This window comes from Pocillopora damicornis, chromosome 8 (assembly GCF_964200805.1).
Source record: "Pocillopora damicornis chromosome 8, jaPocDami1.2, whole genome shotgun sequence".
In the NCBI taxonomy this organism is placed as follows: Eukaryota; Metazoa; Cnidaria; class Anthozoa; order Scleractinia; family Pocilloporidae; genus Pocillopora; species Pocillopora damicornis.
Window position 1 is genome coordinate 17,361,589 of NC_142677.1, and position 13,029 is coordinate 17,374,617.

At 36.2% G+C, this 13,029-nt stretch overlaps 1 protein-coding gene across 1 annotated transcript; it reads left to right on the top strand.

Moving 5' to 3' along the window:
• The first annotated feature begins 1,652 nt into the window (after window positions 1-1,652).
• LOC113685824 (homogentisate 1,2-dioxygenase) lies at window positions 1,653-12,480 on the top strand. Its single transcript, XM_089180954.1, has 15 exons — window positions 1,653-1,692; window positions 1,770-1,835; window positions 2,768-2,856; window positions 3,333-3,438; window positions 4,052-4,108; window positions 5,323-5,414; window positions 6,091-6,125; window positions 6,638-6,717; window positions 7,168-7,267; window positions 7,798-7,922; window positions 8,631-8,735; window positions 8,858-8,984; window positions 9,707-9,759; window positions 10,750-10,878; window positions 11,522-12,480. Exons 1-15 carry the CDS (start codon window positions 1,678-1,680, stop codon window positions 11,675-11,677), a joined length of 1,335 nt encoding a protein of 444 aa, XP_089037080.1. The 5' UTR covers window positions 1,653-1,677; the 3' UTR covers window positions 11,678-12,480.
• Window positions 12,481-13,029: the final 549 nt, after the last annotated feature.

Consider the following 13,029-nt stretch of genomic DNA (forward strand, 5'->3'; position numbering starts at 1 on the left):
AACTTACTGAACTGATGGCCAAAGAGTACCATGATTTATAAAAATAAACGGCTCGATTCGTATCAGAGAGTTATGCAGTACAGAAGCAAAGAGAGGAAGTGTTCGGTAGACTTCATATTTTTTTCGCGGATCATATAAAAAGGCGGTTTCTTCTCAATATAACTGAAAACTCAGGTCCTCTACTTCCGACCCATTAATTTATTTAATATTAAGACTTATCTTCGCCTGAACTACGATTATTTATCAGTCTCCGCTTTTATATCTAGGACCAAACATTTTGTCCAAAATGTCGGTTAAAAACTAGAATTTTTAACTGTTTGCAAAACAAAACAACCTCGTGCGATTTAATATGCCCGGGTTGGTTTGACTTTGCACTGCTTTATCACTTTATCATTCTAAACGACCACAAAACAAAGAAAAAGTTAAAAATTAAGAAAAAGAACCTTTGAAGAATAACATAAAAAGTTATTTTTTTACCGTAAAAGATACTCCAATAAATATTGAGAGAAAATAGCGGTATTGTTGTGTGATCTTTGCTAGACGATGTGGATAGTTATTGTAGAAGTATAGGTAGTTGTACTTACTGTAGACAGTGTAGATAGTTGTACCTATTTTAGACAGTGTAGATAGTCGTACTTACTGTAGACAGTGTAGATAGTTGTACCTATTTTAGACAGTGTAGATAGTCGTACTTACTGTAGACAGTGTAGATAGTTGTACCTATTTTAGACAGTGTAGATAGTCGTACCTACTGTAGACAGTGTAGATAGTTGTACCTACTTCAGACAGTGTAGATAGTTGTACCTACTGTAGACAGTGTAGACAGCTGCACTTACTGTAGACAGTGTGGATAGTTGTACATACTGTAGACAGTGTAGATAGTTGTACCTACTGTAGACAGTGTAGATAGTTGTACCTACTGTAGACAGTGTAGACAGCTGTACTTACTGTAGACACTGTGGATAGTTGTACTTACTGTAGACAGTGTGGATAGTTGTACCTACTGTAGATAGTGTAGTGATAGTGTAGTGTAGATAGTTGTACCTACCACGGTAGACAGTATAGATAGTTGTATCTACTTTAGACAGTGTAGATAGTTGTACCTACTGTAGACAGTGTAGATAGTTGTACCTACTGTAGACAGTGTAGATAGTTGTACTTACAGCAACCAGTGCAGATAGTTGTACCTACTGTGGACAGCGAAGATAGTTGTACCTACTGTAGACAGTGTAGATAGTTGTACTTACAGCAACCAGTGCAGATAGTTGTACCTACTGTGGACAGCGTAGATAGTTGTACCTACTGTAGACAGTGTAGATAGTTGTACTTACAGCAACTAGTGTAGATAGTTGTACCTCTGTAGACAGCGTAGATGGATGTACCTACTGTACTAGTTAACACAGTGATATGTCTTACATAACAGTTCCACAAATTGACACAACAATATGGCCTACATTAATAAATTTTACAAAATGAAATATGTTGTTCTACCATGCAGTATTATACCTCGGACAGAATCATACAAGGGTGTCTACTTCGTAACGCTACATTTTGTATCGTGACATTGAAGAAGGGGGAGTGTCCGTAGGAGTGAACAAAATTGGCCAATCACGAAACACATAAACACGTGGCTGTTAGGTATACCCACAGTTCCACGCATTTGACTCCGAAAACAAAATGGCGGAACTAAAGGTAGTTAACCAACTCTTAAACGATATTCATAATTATTAGTCGAAAAAAGTACTAATGATGTTTGTTATTCTGCTAAGTACATGTCAGGTTTTGGCAATGAGTTTGCCTCCGAAGCCCTTCCGGATGCGCTTCCAAAAGGACAGGCAAGTACCTAACTGACCTCAGTTCTCCGTCGATGACCATGCGCTAATGTGCAATCATCATCAGTTGAATTTATTTTACAGTCAATTTCTGGTTATTTTGCGAAGAAAAATAATCAATTTTGGGATAAGTTCTTAGAGAGGTAACAAAGCCCTTCAGTGAAGGACAGGTAGAGGTTCTCGTCGCAATTTCGGAAACACCTGAATAGTTCTAACAGAGTTCAGTGCGTCCGTTTATCTCATGGCCAAAAACAATAGCTGTGACATAAGAATAAAATCCTTCTTTTCTTCTTCATCAAAGCTTCAGTCGTGAAGGTTGTCTTAATTTTTTTTTCGACAAAGAACTGCATGTATATAATAATCATGGGTTTAAAAGGAAGTCTGGCCTCGTATTGTTTAGAAGAGTGAAAAATTATCACGCTTAGACACAGGAATGTGTTGATTATTAAAGCTGGTCCAGGGAAAAATTGTTCTTGGAAGTAATGGCTGGATACGGAATCGTATGATCTTTAATTTATTCGATCTATGAAAAAAATAATACATGATTCATTAGAAATCTAATCTTGAAATTGCATGCGAGAAAAATGAAATTACAATTCTTAAAATCCAACTGGTCACAAAACAAATTACTTACTTCTGTGGCACTATCTAATTAAAACTATTCCAATATTTATATAATGCAGTTCAGCTAAATGGGTCAGCAGATCAAGCAGAAAAACACTAGTTTCAGAACACTTTTAAGAGTGTCATTCCTTTTAACTGAAGATCAACTTACATAGCAATTAGGCCATCAATATGCATATCATGTGGTTAATTATTAAATAAAATGTAAATAAAAAAATAAATAAATAAAATAAATAAAAGCTATTTTGAATAAGGAAACCTATTCCCATGAAATAGTAAAACCATGACCTTGATTTGCTGTCTATTTTTAGAATGCTCCTCAAAAATGCCCGTATGGTTTATATGCCGAGCAACTCTCTGGTACGGCTTTCACTGCCACAAGAGAATATAACTGCAGAAGGTACATCATGCATCAAATAATTCTCTATTCAGACAATGAAATAATTCATTCTTCTCTTGATGGTATATATATATATACAATGATATTTGGTTAAAATTAATGTAATGCTGATATTATGGGGATCATTCAGTATAAGGTTTGAATCAAAGTCTCTTGTAAGCTACATATGACTAAGCTAAATTATATTCTATTGAATTAGTGTAAGAATTTGGAAAGATTTCTGTGTCACTCCAGTCTGCCAGTATTCTCAAAGAAACAGAAGGCAGTAAGACTTAAGATCAAGAACACTTTTTTACACAGCTACTGTAGCAGCATCTGCAATAGCAAGCAAACTTTGTGTTTTGGTACATTTACATGTCATTATCTCCAGCATGAGTCATTCTTAATACCAACTTTTAAACAATCTTGAAAATATTCACAAGCATTGGCAGTTTCTACATTTGACATTGACTTCAGATTCTTTTTAATCATTTCAGCTGGTTATACCGCATCAGACCATCAGCTGTCCATATGCCTTTTGAAAAGACAACTCAAGGAGACCTGACACATTTCTGGGATGAGTGTGACCCCAATCCAAATCAGGTTGGTATTCAGAATTAATTTTATTTATGGGCATGCTGAGTTTGGCAAATTGTTACTGGCTAAACACATATTGGTTTCAAGAAAATTAGCTAAAAAGAAACATTTTTTGAAGATTATTTTAAATTGGTCAAATTGCTCAGCCTGATCAAGCATCAAGTAGCAAAACTGCCAGTTTTATTTGGACAATGAACTAATATCAGTAAATTTTATTTTACACCTGCTCTACTCATAGATTATCCCATTTTCCTTACCATGAAGTCTACATCCTCTGTGGATGGGACACTAATTCCTTGCTAGGTTAACCCACTCAACATTTCCCTGCCCTGTGGATGGGACACCTGTCCATATCAAGGTTAATCCACCAAGCATTTCATCGGTCTTCCCTGAAAAATTGTTGGTACCCATTCATACCCCTGGGTGGTGTGAGCCACTGTTTGAGTTCAGTGTTTTGCGTGAAAACATAACACATTGACCTAACCAGGTCATGAACCTAGGCCTCTCCTCCTTGAGTTCAGCCTATTTACCATTTAAGAGTATAATGAACAACTTGAAACAATCTGCAAAACTGCAACTGACAAAACTTTTTATACTCTGGTCTTTCTCTTTGCCTCAGTTGCGATGGAAACCATTTGATATCCCTCCTGAAGGAAGCAACATTGACTTCACCCAAGTATGTGAATTATGGCATTTATTATCATTTATTCATCAATTAATGCACAATGAATTGAGGGCAGACTGTATATAAGAATACGCTGGAAAAAGAGCAAAGTGATAAAGTGGCCATTATAAATTAATGTGCATGGCAAAAAAGCAAGAAGGAAAACAAAAACTAGTTTTGAGTTAAAATCTAAGAACACTTTTGAACTCTTGAGAGTGAAAGTACTATTTGAAGAAAAAAAAAACATATATAAGGCAGTGTATTTTCGTAAAATATTAGAAGCAAATATTTTGTTTGCAATAATGGAAACTGGACATTTCCCTGTAGCTTTTCAATGTCTGTTATTGGTGATGATGTGTTCAGAAGTCTGTTAGTATTTCCTTTTACAATCATGTATCTTTGAATTGTTTTTGCAACATCTACTAGTGACCAGTAATATATTGATAGTGGTCTTAAGGTGATTCCTCAGCAAAAAAGTTGTTGAATAATTTTTCGTTGAACTTTCCATGAAAGTTCCCTGCTAATGTCTGTTTTAAAAGCTACAAGAAAAAAAATAGGTCACATCATCATTTCATCATTTTACAGTACATTTTGTGGTAGCTGCAAGCAAGGGGGTTTTTGAGTAAAACTTGAAAAAATAGTTGATTGATAAAAAGTCTTGAGTGTATGGAATAATGTAATGTATAAGTTAAATGACATAGAAAGGGCTTCATGTTTGCTTTTAGTTGTATCTTTTTGCCCTCTGATAATTTTTTTTACATTTCCCCAATTCAAATGGGGACAATTTGACTACACCCGAGTTGTTTGCTACTAAAAAATATAGGTCACCTTGCTCCTTCAAGAGGAAAGACCAATAAGTACCTGTTTACTTTGTCTATTGATGGAGAAAGAATACCATGATTGTTCTTGAATTATGCACATGCTCATTTGCCTGATTATGTGATTCTTATTCATAGCATGGAATGTGCTCCACACTACTGAGGAATCACCTTTAACTATTGGGAGGAGACTTGGGAGAAACTATGTTGGATTGAGTTTTAATATGCATTGCTCTGGAAATACACTGCCTTGTGTACATTAATTAATTTCCACTTTTCTCTAACAGTCAAGGAGTACTTTTAAACACTCATGGACTTTTTTTTGAAGGGGAAAAATTCTTTCATTCCAAGTATAAAGATTTTAGCATCTTTCTCTAACCGGAAATTGTGATTTCTTTTAATTCTTAGGGTTTACACACAGTCTGTGGGGCTGGGGATCCTTGCACAAGGCACGGTGTTGCAATCCATGTCTACAGTTGTGATATCTCTATGAAAGACAAGTAAGAAACACAGAATGCTTTTTGATATGTTTTTATTTGATTGTCAGTAATTATTGACTTTTTTAAGCTTTTTTTTTTTAACTCTGAACTCTATGTCTTTCAAAGGCGCCATTTGGTTACCCAAAATGGTAAAATGTATGCCACAAACAAAATTTTGGTTGCCAGGGAAAAAAGCCACTTTCTGCTAAATTACTTGACTAACCCCTGACTACATGGCTTGTCTTTGGAGTAAGCAGTTTACATTCATTTGTGGAGATCCATACAACATTTTAAGGCTTAATACTCGCCCAACTAAGGAGAAAGAGGCAAAGTTTTTGTAGAAAAATTTTTATGAGGATGTTTATCTCAACTTGCTTCATGAACCCCAAACACAGTGACTTGGGCTGCTAATTCAGTCAGAATTCCAAGCGTTTCTCAGTTGTGACTCTGATCTAATCCTGTGATCCCTAAGGGTGTCAAGTATCTAATTTCTCCTTACAATATCATCCCTGAATCACAAATTTAGGAACTCACAAGAATAAAGGAAATGATCATCCACCAAAGAAGCTCTAAAGAAACTCCTTGTCAGCCCCTTAGGAAATGTATAGAGAACAGTATGGAGAATATGCATACTGATGTTAGGGTGTAAAGGGTTGAAGAAGTCTATTGTAAATAATTTTTCATTAATTTATTTCAGGTGTTTCTATAACTCTGATGGGGATTTCCTTATAGGTGAATATTTCTTTTGCTATTTGGATAGCTCTTGCTGATGCAGATGGTGCTTTTCTGAAAGTCATATCCTTCTGATGCTCAATAATTTTTATGTATCTCATCTAAACCCATAAGATCCCATCATCCCATCTACCCCTACTTCCATCGACAACACATATCATATGTCATACTGCATCATCTTATCCCAGTCCATCTCATCCAAACCCATCCTGTCCAGTCCCCCTCTTCTCATTCCATATGACAGCTGCCTGTTCCATTCCATCTGCAAATCCATCTCATGCATTTCATCTAATCCCATTTTAGTTGCATTTTGTTAAAAGCTTTGCATTGCTATAATAATTATTGCAAAGATAGCCCTTTAGATCCATTCAACCATTTGACTGTATATTTTAAATGAATGAGATCACTTTTATCTTTTGGTACCCCTCAGTTTACTGTATCATTTATCTCAATACTGACTGTCTGATTGCTCTCAATGGTTACTGTTCAGTTCACATCTCTATTTATTGCAGTTCCCCAAAAGGGCACCTTAATGATCACTACAGAATTTGGCAAAATGGAAGTGAAACCAAATGAAATTTGTATCATCCAGGTAACTGTACTTTCACCCTCTTCCATTCTCCTTTTTTTTTTCACTCTGTGGGATTCAGCCCCTTCAGTCCTGGGAGCTGTGATTGTTGTCAGTTTATACAAATGAATTATAACAAATTAATATATTGATTATAAATCAGTGATGTGAAAATTGCTTGTTAACAGAAGAAATTGTCACCCAAGTTACATTATTTTGATACAGGACTAATTGAAATTGACAAGCACTAAGCCTACAATAAAGTGTACTGTCTTTGTAAATGGGAATCCAATAGCTATCAGACTGCTGCAGTAAGAGATGTGCTTTGTTTTTTTCAAGTTTCAGTACTTAAACTCAATTAATAGGTTGTGTCTTTTATGTTTTTAGGATTGTTATTGAATCTTTAATTTGAAGCACAACGAATTACTGAATAACATGTGTTAGAATAATTATGATCTGTCATTTATTTTACAGCAAGGAATAAGATATTCAGTGGAGATCAGTGAACCCTCAAGGGGATATATTCTTGAGGTGTTCGATGTCCACTTTGTGTTGCCAAATTTGGGACCAATAGGTAATGTAATTACGCAGCTTTATTAACAGTTATTTACCAATGTGGAGGTGAATAGTGGTGGGTATTTACCAAGCTGCAAGGCAGCAAGGTAAATATTCACCACTTTCACCAACACAGATACCAAAAACTTAGTTTATTTCCTTCATTTAATTTCTGGTAGTGTGATGATGCCATAGAGTTAATGGACTTAACCTTTAACTACCAAGAGTGACAAAGACAGGATTTCTTCTTACGGTACATTATCAAGCAGACAAGTGACAATAATAAAGAAAAATATCAGTTAGGAGATTATTATTATTTGATCCAATACAAAATTCTCCAAACTAACATTATAAGGATTGTGCAGCAAATAGTAAGGAGAATAACTTATGAGATCTTGAGAGTGAAATGGTTAACAGCATGTTTTACTGATGGAATAATAACTGATATTTATTCCACCTTTGCAAAGATAAAATAAGTGATAAATTTAATATTTCCTAACAATCATAAGTAGTGTAGGTATTCTGACTAAATTATTGTCTGCTTTTCAGGTGCAAATGGACTGGCAAACCCTCGGGACTTCTTGACACCAGTAGCATGGTATGAAGACAGAGATGTGGAGTCTGGTTTCTCTGTGATCAGCAAGTACCAAGGAAAGCTATTTAAAGCTGTTCAGGTATGAGCTCTCTGTAACTAAAACAGCCAATTGTTAAGTTTCCTGTAATACTGAAGTTTCATTTAAATTGTGCTTGAGAGGAGGGAAATATAACTATTTATGGGATAAAGAGGAGAGTAAAACAAATTTAAGCTTAGTTTTGAAATGAAGTAGGTTGTATTTACTCAGTTGTCACTGCAGGGGACATTGTCACTTGATGAAACTTGAACCAAAGAAATACTGCAAAATTTATCATCCTTATCATTTTATTATCCTGCAATGGACCAGAGAGATCACATAAAAGCCAGAAAACATAAAAAAGCAACACATTTTCTAAGGGTCATTTATCACCACTGTTCACTGTGACTAAGGGCTAATGTTTGAAACATCAGCTTTAAAAACTCTGTACAGTGGCCAATTTATATTTAGTTATCGAGTCAGTTAAGGAAACCAAATTACCTTAAAAAATGTGCTGACAATTGAACTAGGTCTCTATCTTTCCAAAGTTCCTCAGTTATACCTCTTTAGTGTCTTACATTAATTTATTACTGCCAGTCTCATAGTCATCTTTCAGAGAATGATTAAAATTAAAGAAAGACAGAGTACTAGTACCCTGTGACAAGTTATGTGCTACCAGAAGAATTTGTGGAGAAGGAATAACATAACATATTTGAGATAATTTGCGAAATCTTGTTTCCTAGATTTTAAATGTTTGTGAAATTGTTTCAGGATCACTCAGCATTTGATGTTGTTGCTTGGCATGGCAATTATGCTCCATACAAATATGACCTCAACTGTTTTAACGTTGTCAACACAGTCTCCTTCGACCACATTGTAAGTATAATCTCAATTCTGCATGAAATGTCACTCACCATTTCTGCACTTACGCCATGTGTAGTACTCTTAAATTTGTTTTATATGCTGGAATTTATTATCCAATGCACTTTTGTTTCCAGGATCCTTCTGTATTCACTGTTCTCACTTGTCCCAGTCTAAGACCAGGAACTGCAATCGCAGACTTCGTGATATTTCCACCAAGGTGGAGTGTTGCTGAAAACACATTCAGACCTCCTTACTATCATCGTAAGTGCGATTTTACTGTGCTGGGTCTCTCAAAGGTGTCATATTGTAATATTTGTTTAAGCCTCTAACTCCTGAGAGCTATTAGAGTGAGAGTTATTAGAGTGAAATTAGACGCTAATCACTGAGAGTGATTAGCGTCTAATTTCTCCCAACAATATCACCCCTGAATCAAACATGAAGGTCATGAGAATAAATGAAATGATCCCCAACTAAAAGAAGCTCTTGATTGGTAAACTAATTCTCCTTGTCAGCACCTTAGCAAATGTATAGAGAGCAGTATGGAGAATATGCATACCTGTGTTAGGGTGTAAAGGGTTAACGTCATCCTTGGTGGTAGATGCTTGACGAGAACGCGCATAACTCGAACGCCAAAGAGCAGGAAGGTGATTTCTCGCTCGTGCCCGCCCCTTGCACGAGCTATGCAAACTTCATTGATTTAATGGAAAGTTTAGGAAGAAAGCTTTAAAAACGAGAATTTGAAAACTGTAACAAGTTTCAATAGAAAGCGCGAGTGTTAATTCGCAAAAATGCTTTTACATGGCAGAATTTAACAATAAACTTATTAAGTAATTGGGCTTTCAGGGGAGGGGAGATAGGGCACCAAAGGATTTGAATCAACGATGGCGTTTATTGCTATCAGAGAAAATGTTCAGAAAGCAGAAACTCTTTAACGCATTTACGTTATTATCAATGTTAACTGTTGTATTTTATTCCTTACCCAGGCAACTGCATGAGTGAGTTTATGGGCCTGATATTTGGTAAATATGAAGCTAAGGTACGTCAGGGATTTCAATCTTTGTTTGACAGCAGCAAGCTTTCTTGGGTTCCTTGTAAAAATTTAGAGAACCGTATTTGGAACAAAAATGGTTCTAACTCTGAAGGTGCTGGTTGTTTCAGTTCTCTTTTGGAGTGTTGAAATGAAAGGGTTTAAGAGAGGGACAATTACAAGCACCTCCTTCACCCTCTCACTGAAAAACTGGCTAAGTCAAAGGCTGCCAAATCAGAACCTTTACCTTTAAAAAAACTAGGAAGATTAGCAGTTGGTTATTATTTAGGAGGTCTGTAGATTGATATTTTGTATAGTGTAGTTTAGGTAGGTTCGCGCTAGTTATATAAGCATAAGTAACGAAGTCATTTTTATCTTAATTTTTATCCTTATATTTTTGTTCTTAAACAGGACCCCTTTGATAACAGTAATCTTGCACTGTAGGGCTATCCTGTATAAATATTCGTTTTATTATTATAACTTCAAAAGAACCGTTGCCATTCATATTTAGAGCCGTTTTTCCATTGAGTAGCCAAACTGAAATCAAAAGTCATCTCTCATCAAAGAGCTGAAGAGAATTACTGTAGACTCATGTGAGCGGCAAGGAATCAAATCGCAATTGGCTTGCGTTTGACGTCATCCTGATTAGCTTTAGAATGTCTTTACAGTGGCTATTTTACATTATCAACTTGGTTGAAAAAACCAAGTTACCTGACGCAGCACCACAGTTTCTTCAGAGACTTACTCCCTCAATTTTTCACTTTCCAAGGGCAATCAAAGAGCGAAGTTGAGCAAAACCAATGTTGTGCCAAATTACTCAAGACGTTAAGATGAAAATTACTCTTCGTCTATCTTACCCAAGTTAGAAAAGACTGAATTACAGAATACAAGGAGAATGAAATGAGTTCGTATGTTTCACAAAAGATACACAGGGTAAGGTTGTTCGCAGGTTGACAACTACAATAACCATGCAGACAATTTTATGCTCTTCCATTTCAGGAAGAAGGATTTGCCCCAGGGGGTGCTAGTCTGCATAGTATGATGACCCCCCATGGACCTGATAGAGATTGTTTTGAGAAGGCGACTGAAGCAGACTTGAAACCTCAACGAGTCGCGGATGGTACCATGGTGTGTACACTAGATATGATAACGACCTTTCACTGCACTAATGGACGTTAATCAATGCACTGATAAGTTCTCTCACGAATGCAAACATTACCTAAAAACCTTCTTTAGGTTAAGTAATAAGTGTCAAAGCATTTGAAAACACGAGTAAGTGTCATAGTCAGGAGAGGGATTGACTCTTTAAGTTAAGAATGACTCTTTAAGTCAAGAATGAACAATGACTTGATTGCTAGCAAGGGCGCTAATGATGGTAAAGCCACCACCTTCCCCGTTTCCCTTCTCGGGTAAGGGGGTGGTAGTGAAGTACTGAACTGTAGCTGAAAGTAGCTAAGTTCTCAGTTTCTTTTTTGTTGTTTGTTTGTTTGGGTTTTTTTTATGTTTTGTTTTGTTTCTTTCTTTTTTTTTGTCGTACAAATTACACTCAAGGCTAAAAGCAGTAAAGCAAGTACGACTGCCAACTAACACAACACAACTCAGTGAACCAATCAAAACTCTTATCAGGGCAACTAACGTCCATGAAGCGCAAGGAAAATGCGTGCAATAGGGCTTGTCTTGATTAAGGTTTTGCATTCGATTGGTTGAATAGATGGTTGCGAACGCCAATCAGATTTCGTCACCCAACTCATCTTCTTATTTCTCTTGCCAGGCGTTCATGTTTGAAAGTAGCATGAGCATGGCGCTCACTAAATGGGGAAATGAAACTTGTCAGAAGGTGGATCATGATTATTACAAAGTGTGGCAGCCATTACAAAAACACTTCGATCCCAACTGGAAGCCAAGTGATGACAGCAAAAAACACTGATGGACAACAAGTTCTCTTAATGTTGCACCGCGTTCTGACTGACTCATTTATGCACATACATTTAGACCTAGAGAATATTCACTGTCGATATTCTTTTGATTTAGACTATGCATTCACATTGGAAGTAAAATGGCGATAGGAAATTATTAGCAAAGATGATAATTTCTCTCAGAGTGGTATCGGTTCCTGGCCGACCCATTTTTACATAACCATAGACTCGATACATTCACAGTGTCTTACTTTTGCACATGGACAAGGGAACAGACTGACGAGGTATAAATCGGGGTAAAGAAAACTGAACGAATAGCTATACAGATAGAACTGTAGTCTTAAACTTTAAAAATTTAGACTTTAAAAAATATATTTATATTATCATAATCAGTAGTTAATATCATTTCACCGTGACAAATGTACGGGCGATTTTTTCAATTTTTTAAACCTTACGATCCCTTTCGACGGAGCCAGAGTAACAAGCGTGTCACAAATATCACGGAGTTTCCTTAGGTTGGGAATTTAATCTGGTCCACCAAACTAGAATAAGATATGGGTAGACTATAGTAATTTTTTAGTACTCTTGGGGTCGTAACAGCCACTTTGTCACTTTTGCACAAAAGTACCCTCCTCCCCCCCACCCTGTGACACTGCCTTGCAGACTTTCAAGATGAAGACTTTCCGATGGAAAGGGAAACGCTGTGAAAAGTGGAATGGACACCTGTAGCCAAAAAAACAGGTTTAATGGTTGAGGTAGTTTAATCTGCCGACTGCTGGTGTGATCTTAGGAGTATTAAAACTGTTAATCAAAATTATTGTGTATTGTTACATCCCATCTCTCCATGGAACATCGAGAATCAGAAGGGTCTCATCTACATTCCCCTTAATTTTGAAGTTTTGCATTAAATACCGTTTTGTTGCTACATATTTCGCTACATTAGGTAAAGGTGATAAGGGTTTGAATCGTAGATTGCGACTTACAAAATTACTTTCGACTTAAAGGAGACCATGAGATAAAAGCTTGATAAGAAGTAAAAACACCAAAATGGGAAAAATAAATTTTAAAAAAATGACCTATTGTGCATTGTTCAGGTGGCGAATATTGGCACAGATTGCAGTTAACGAACTGAAAAATTTCGGCGAAATTTTTCCTCGTGCGTAAACCATGACGTAGCTCTTTAAATTTATCTTCAACTTAAATAGAATTTCAAGTGTTTTTTCAAAACAGTTCATCTAGGAAATAATTAACTACGTTCACGTTTTTCAAGGCAATCTTGGTAATCACGTCGAATTTTCTCCCTCGTGTATCTCAAAATAAAGGTTGGAAAACATCACTGCGAGTTTTACAATCACAGCACAAA

Bases quoted from the DNA above. Each gene is read 5' to 3' on its own strand.
- LOC113685824 (XM_089180954.1), top strand. The intron at 2,857-3,332 runs GTACATCATGCA...TAATCATTTCAG, and splicing joins AGAGAATATAACTGCAGAAG to CTGGTTATACCGCATCAGAC. The intron at 10,879-11,521 runs GTGTGTACACTA...TTCTCTTGCCAG, and splicing joins GAGTCGCGGATGGTACCATG to GCGTTCATGTTTGAAAGTAG.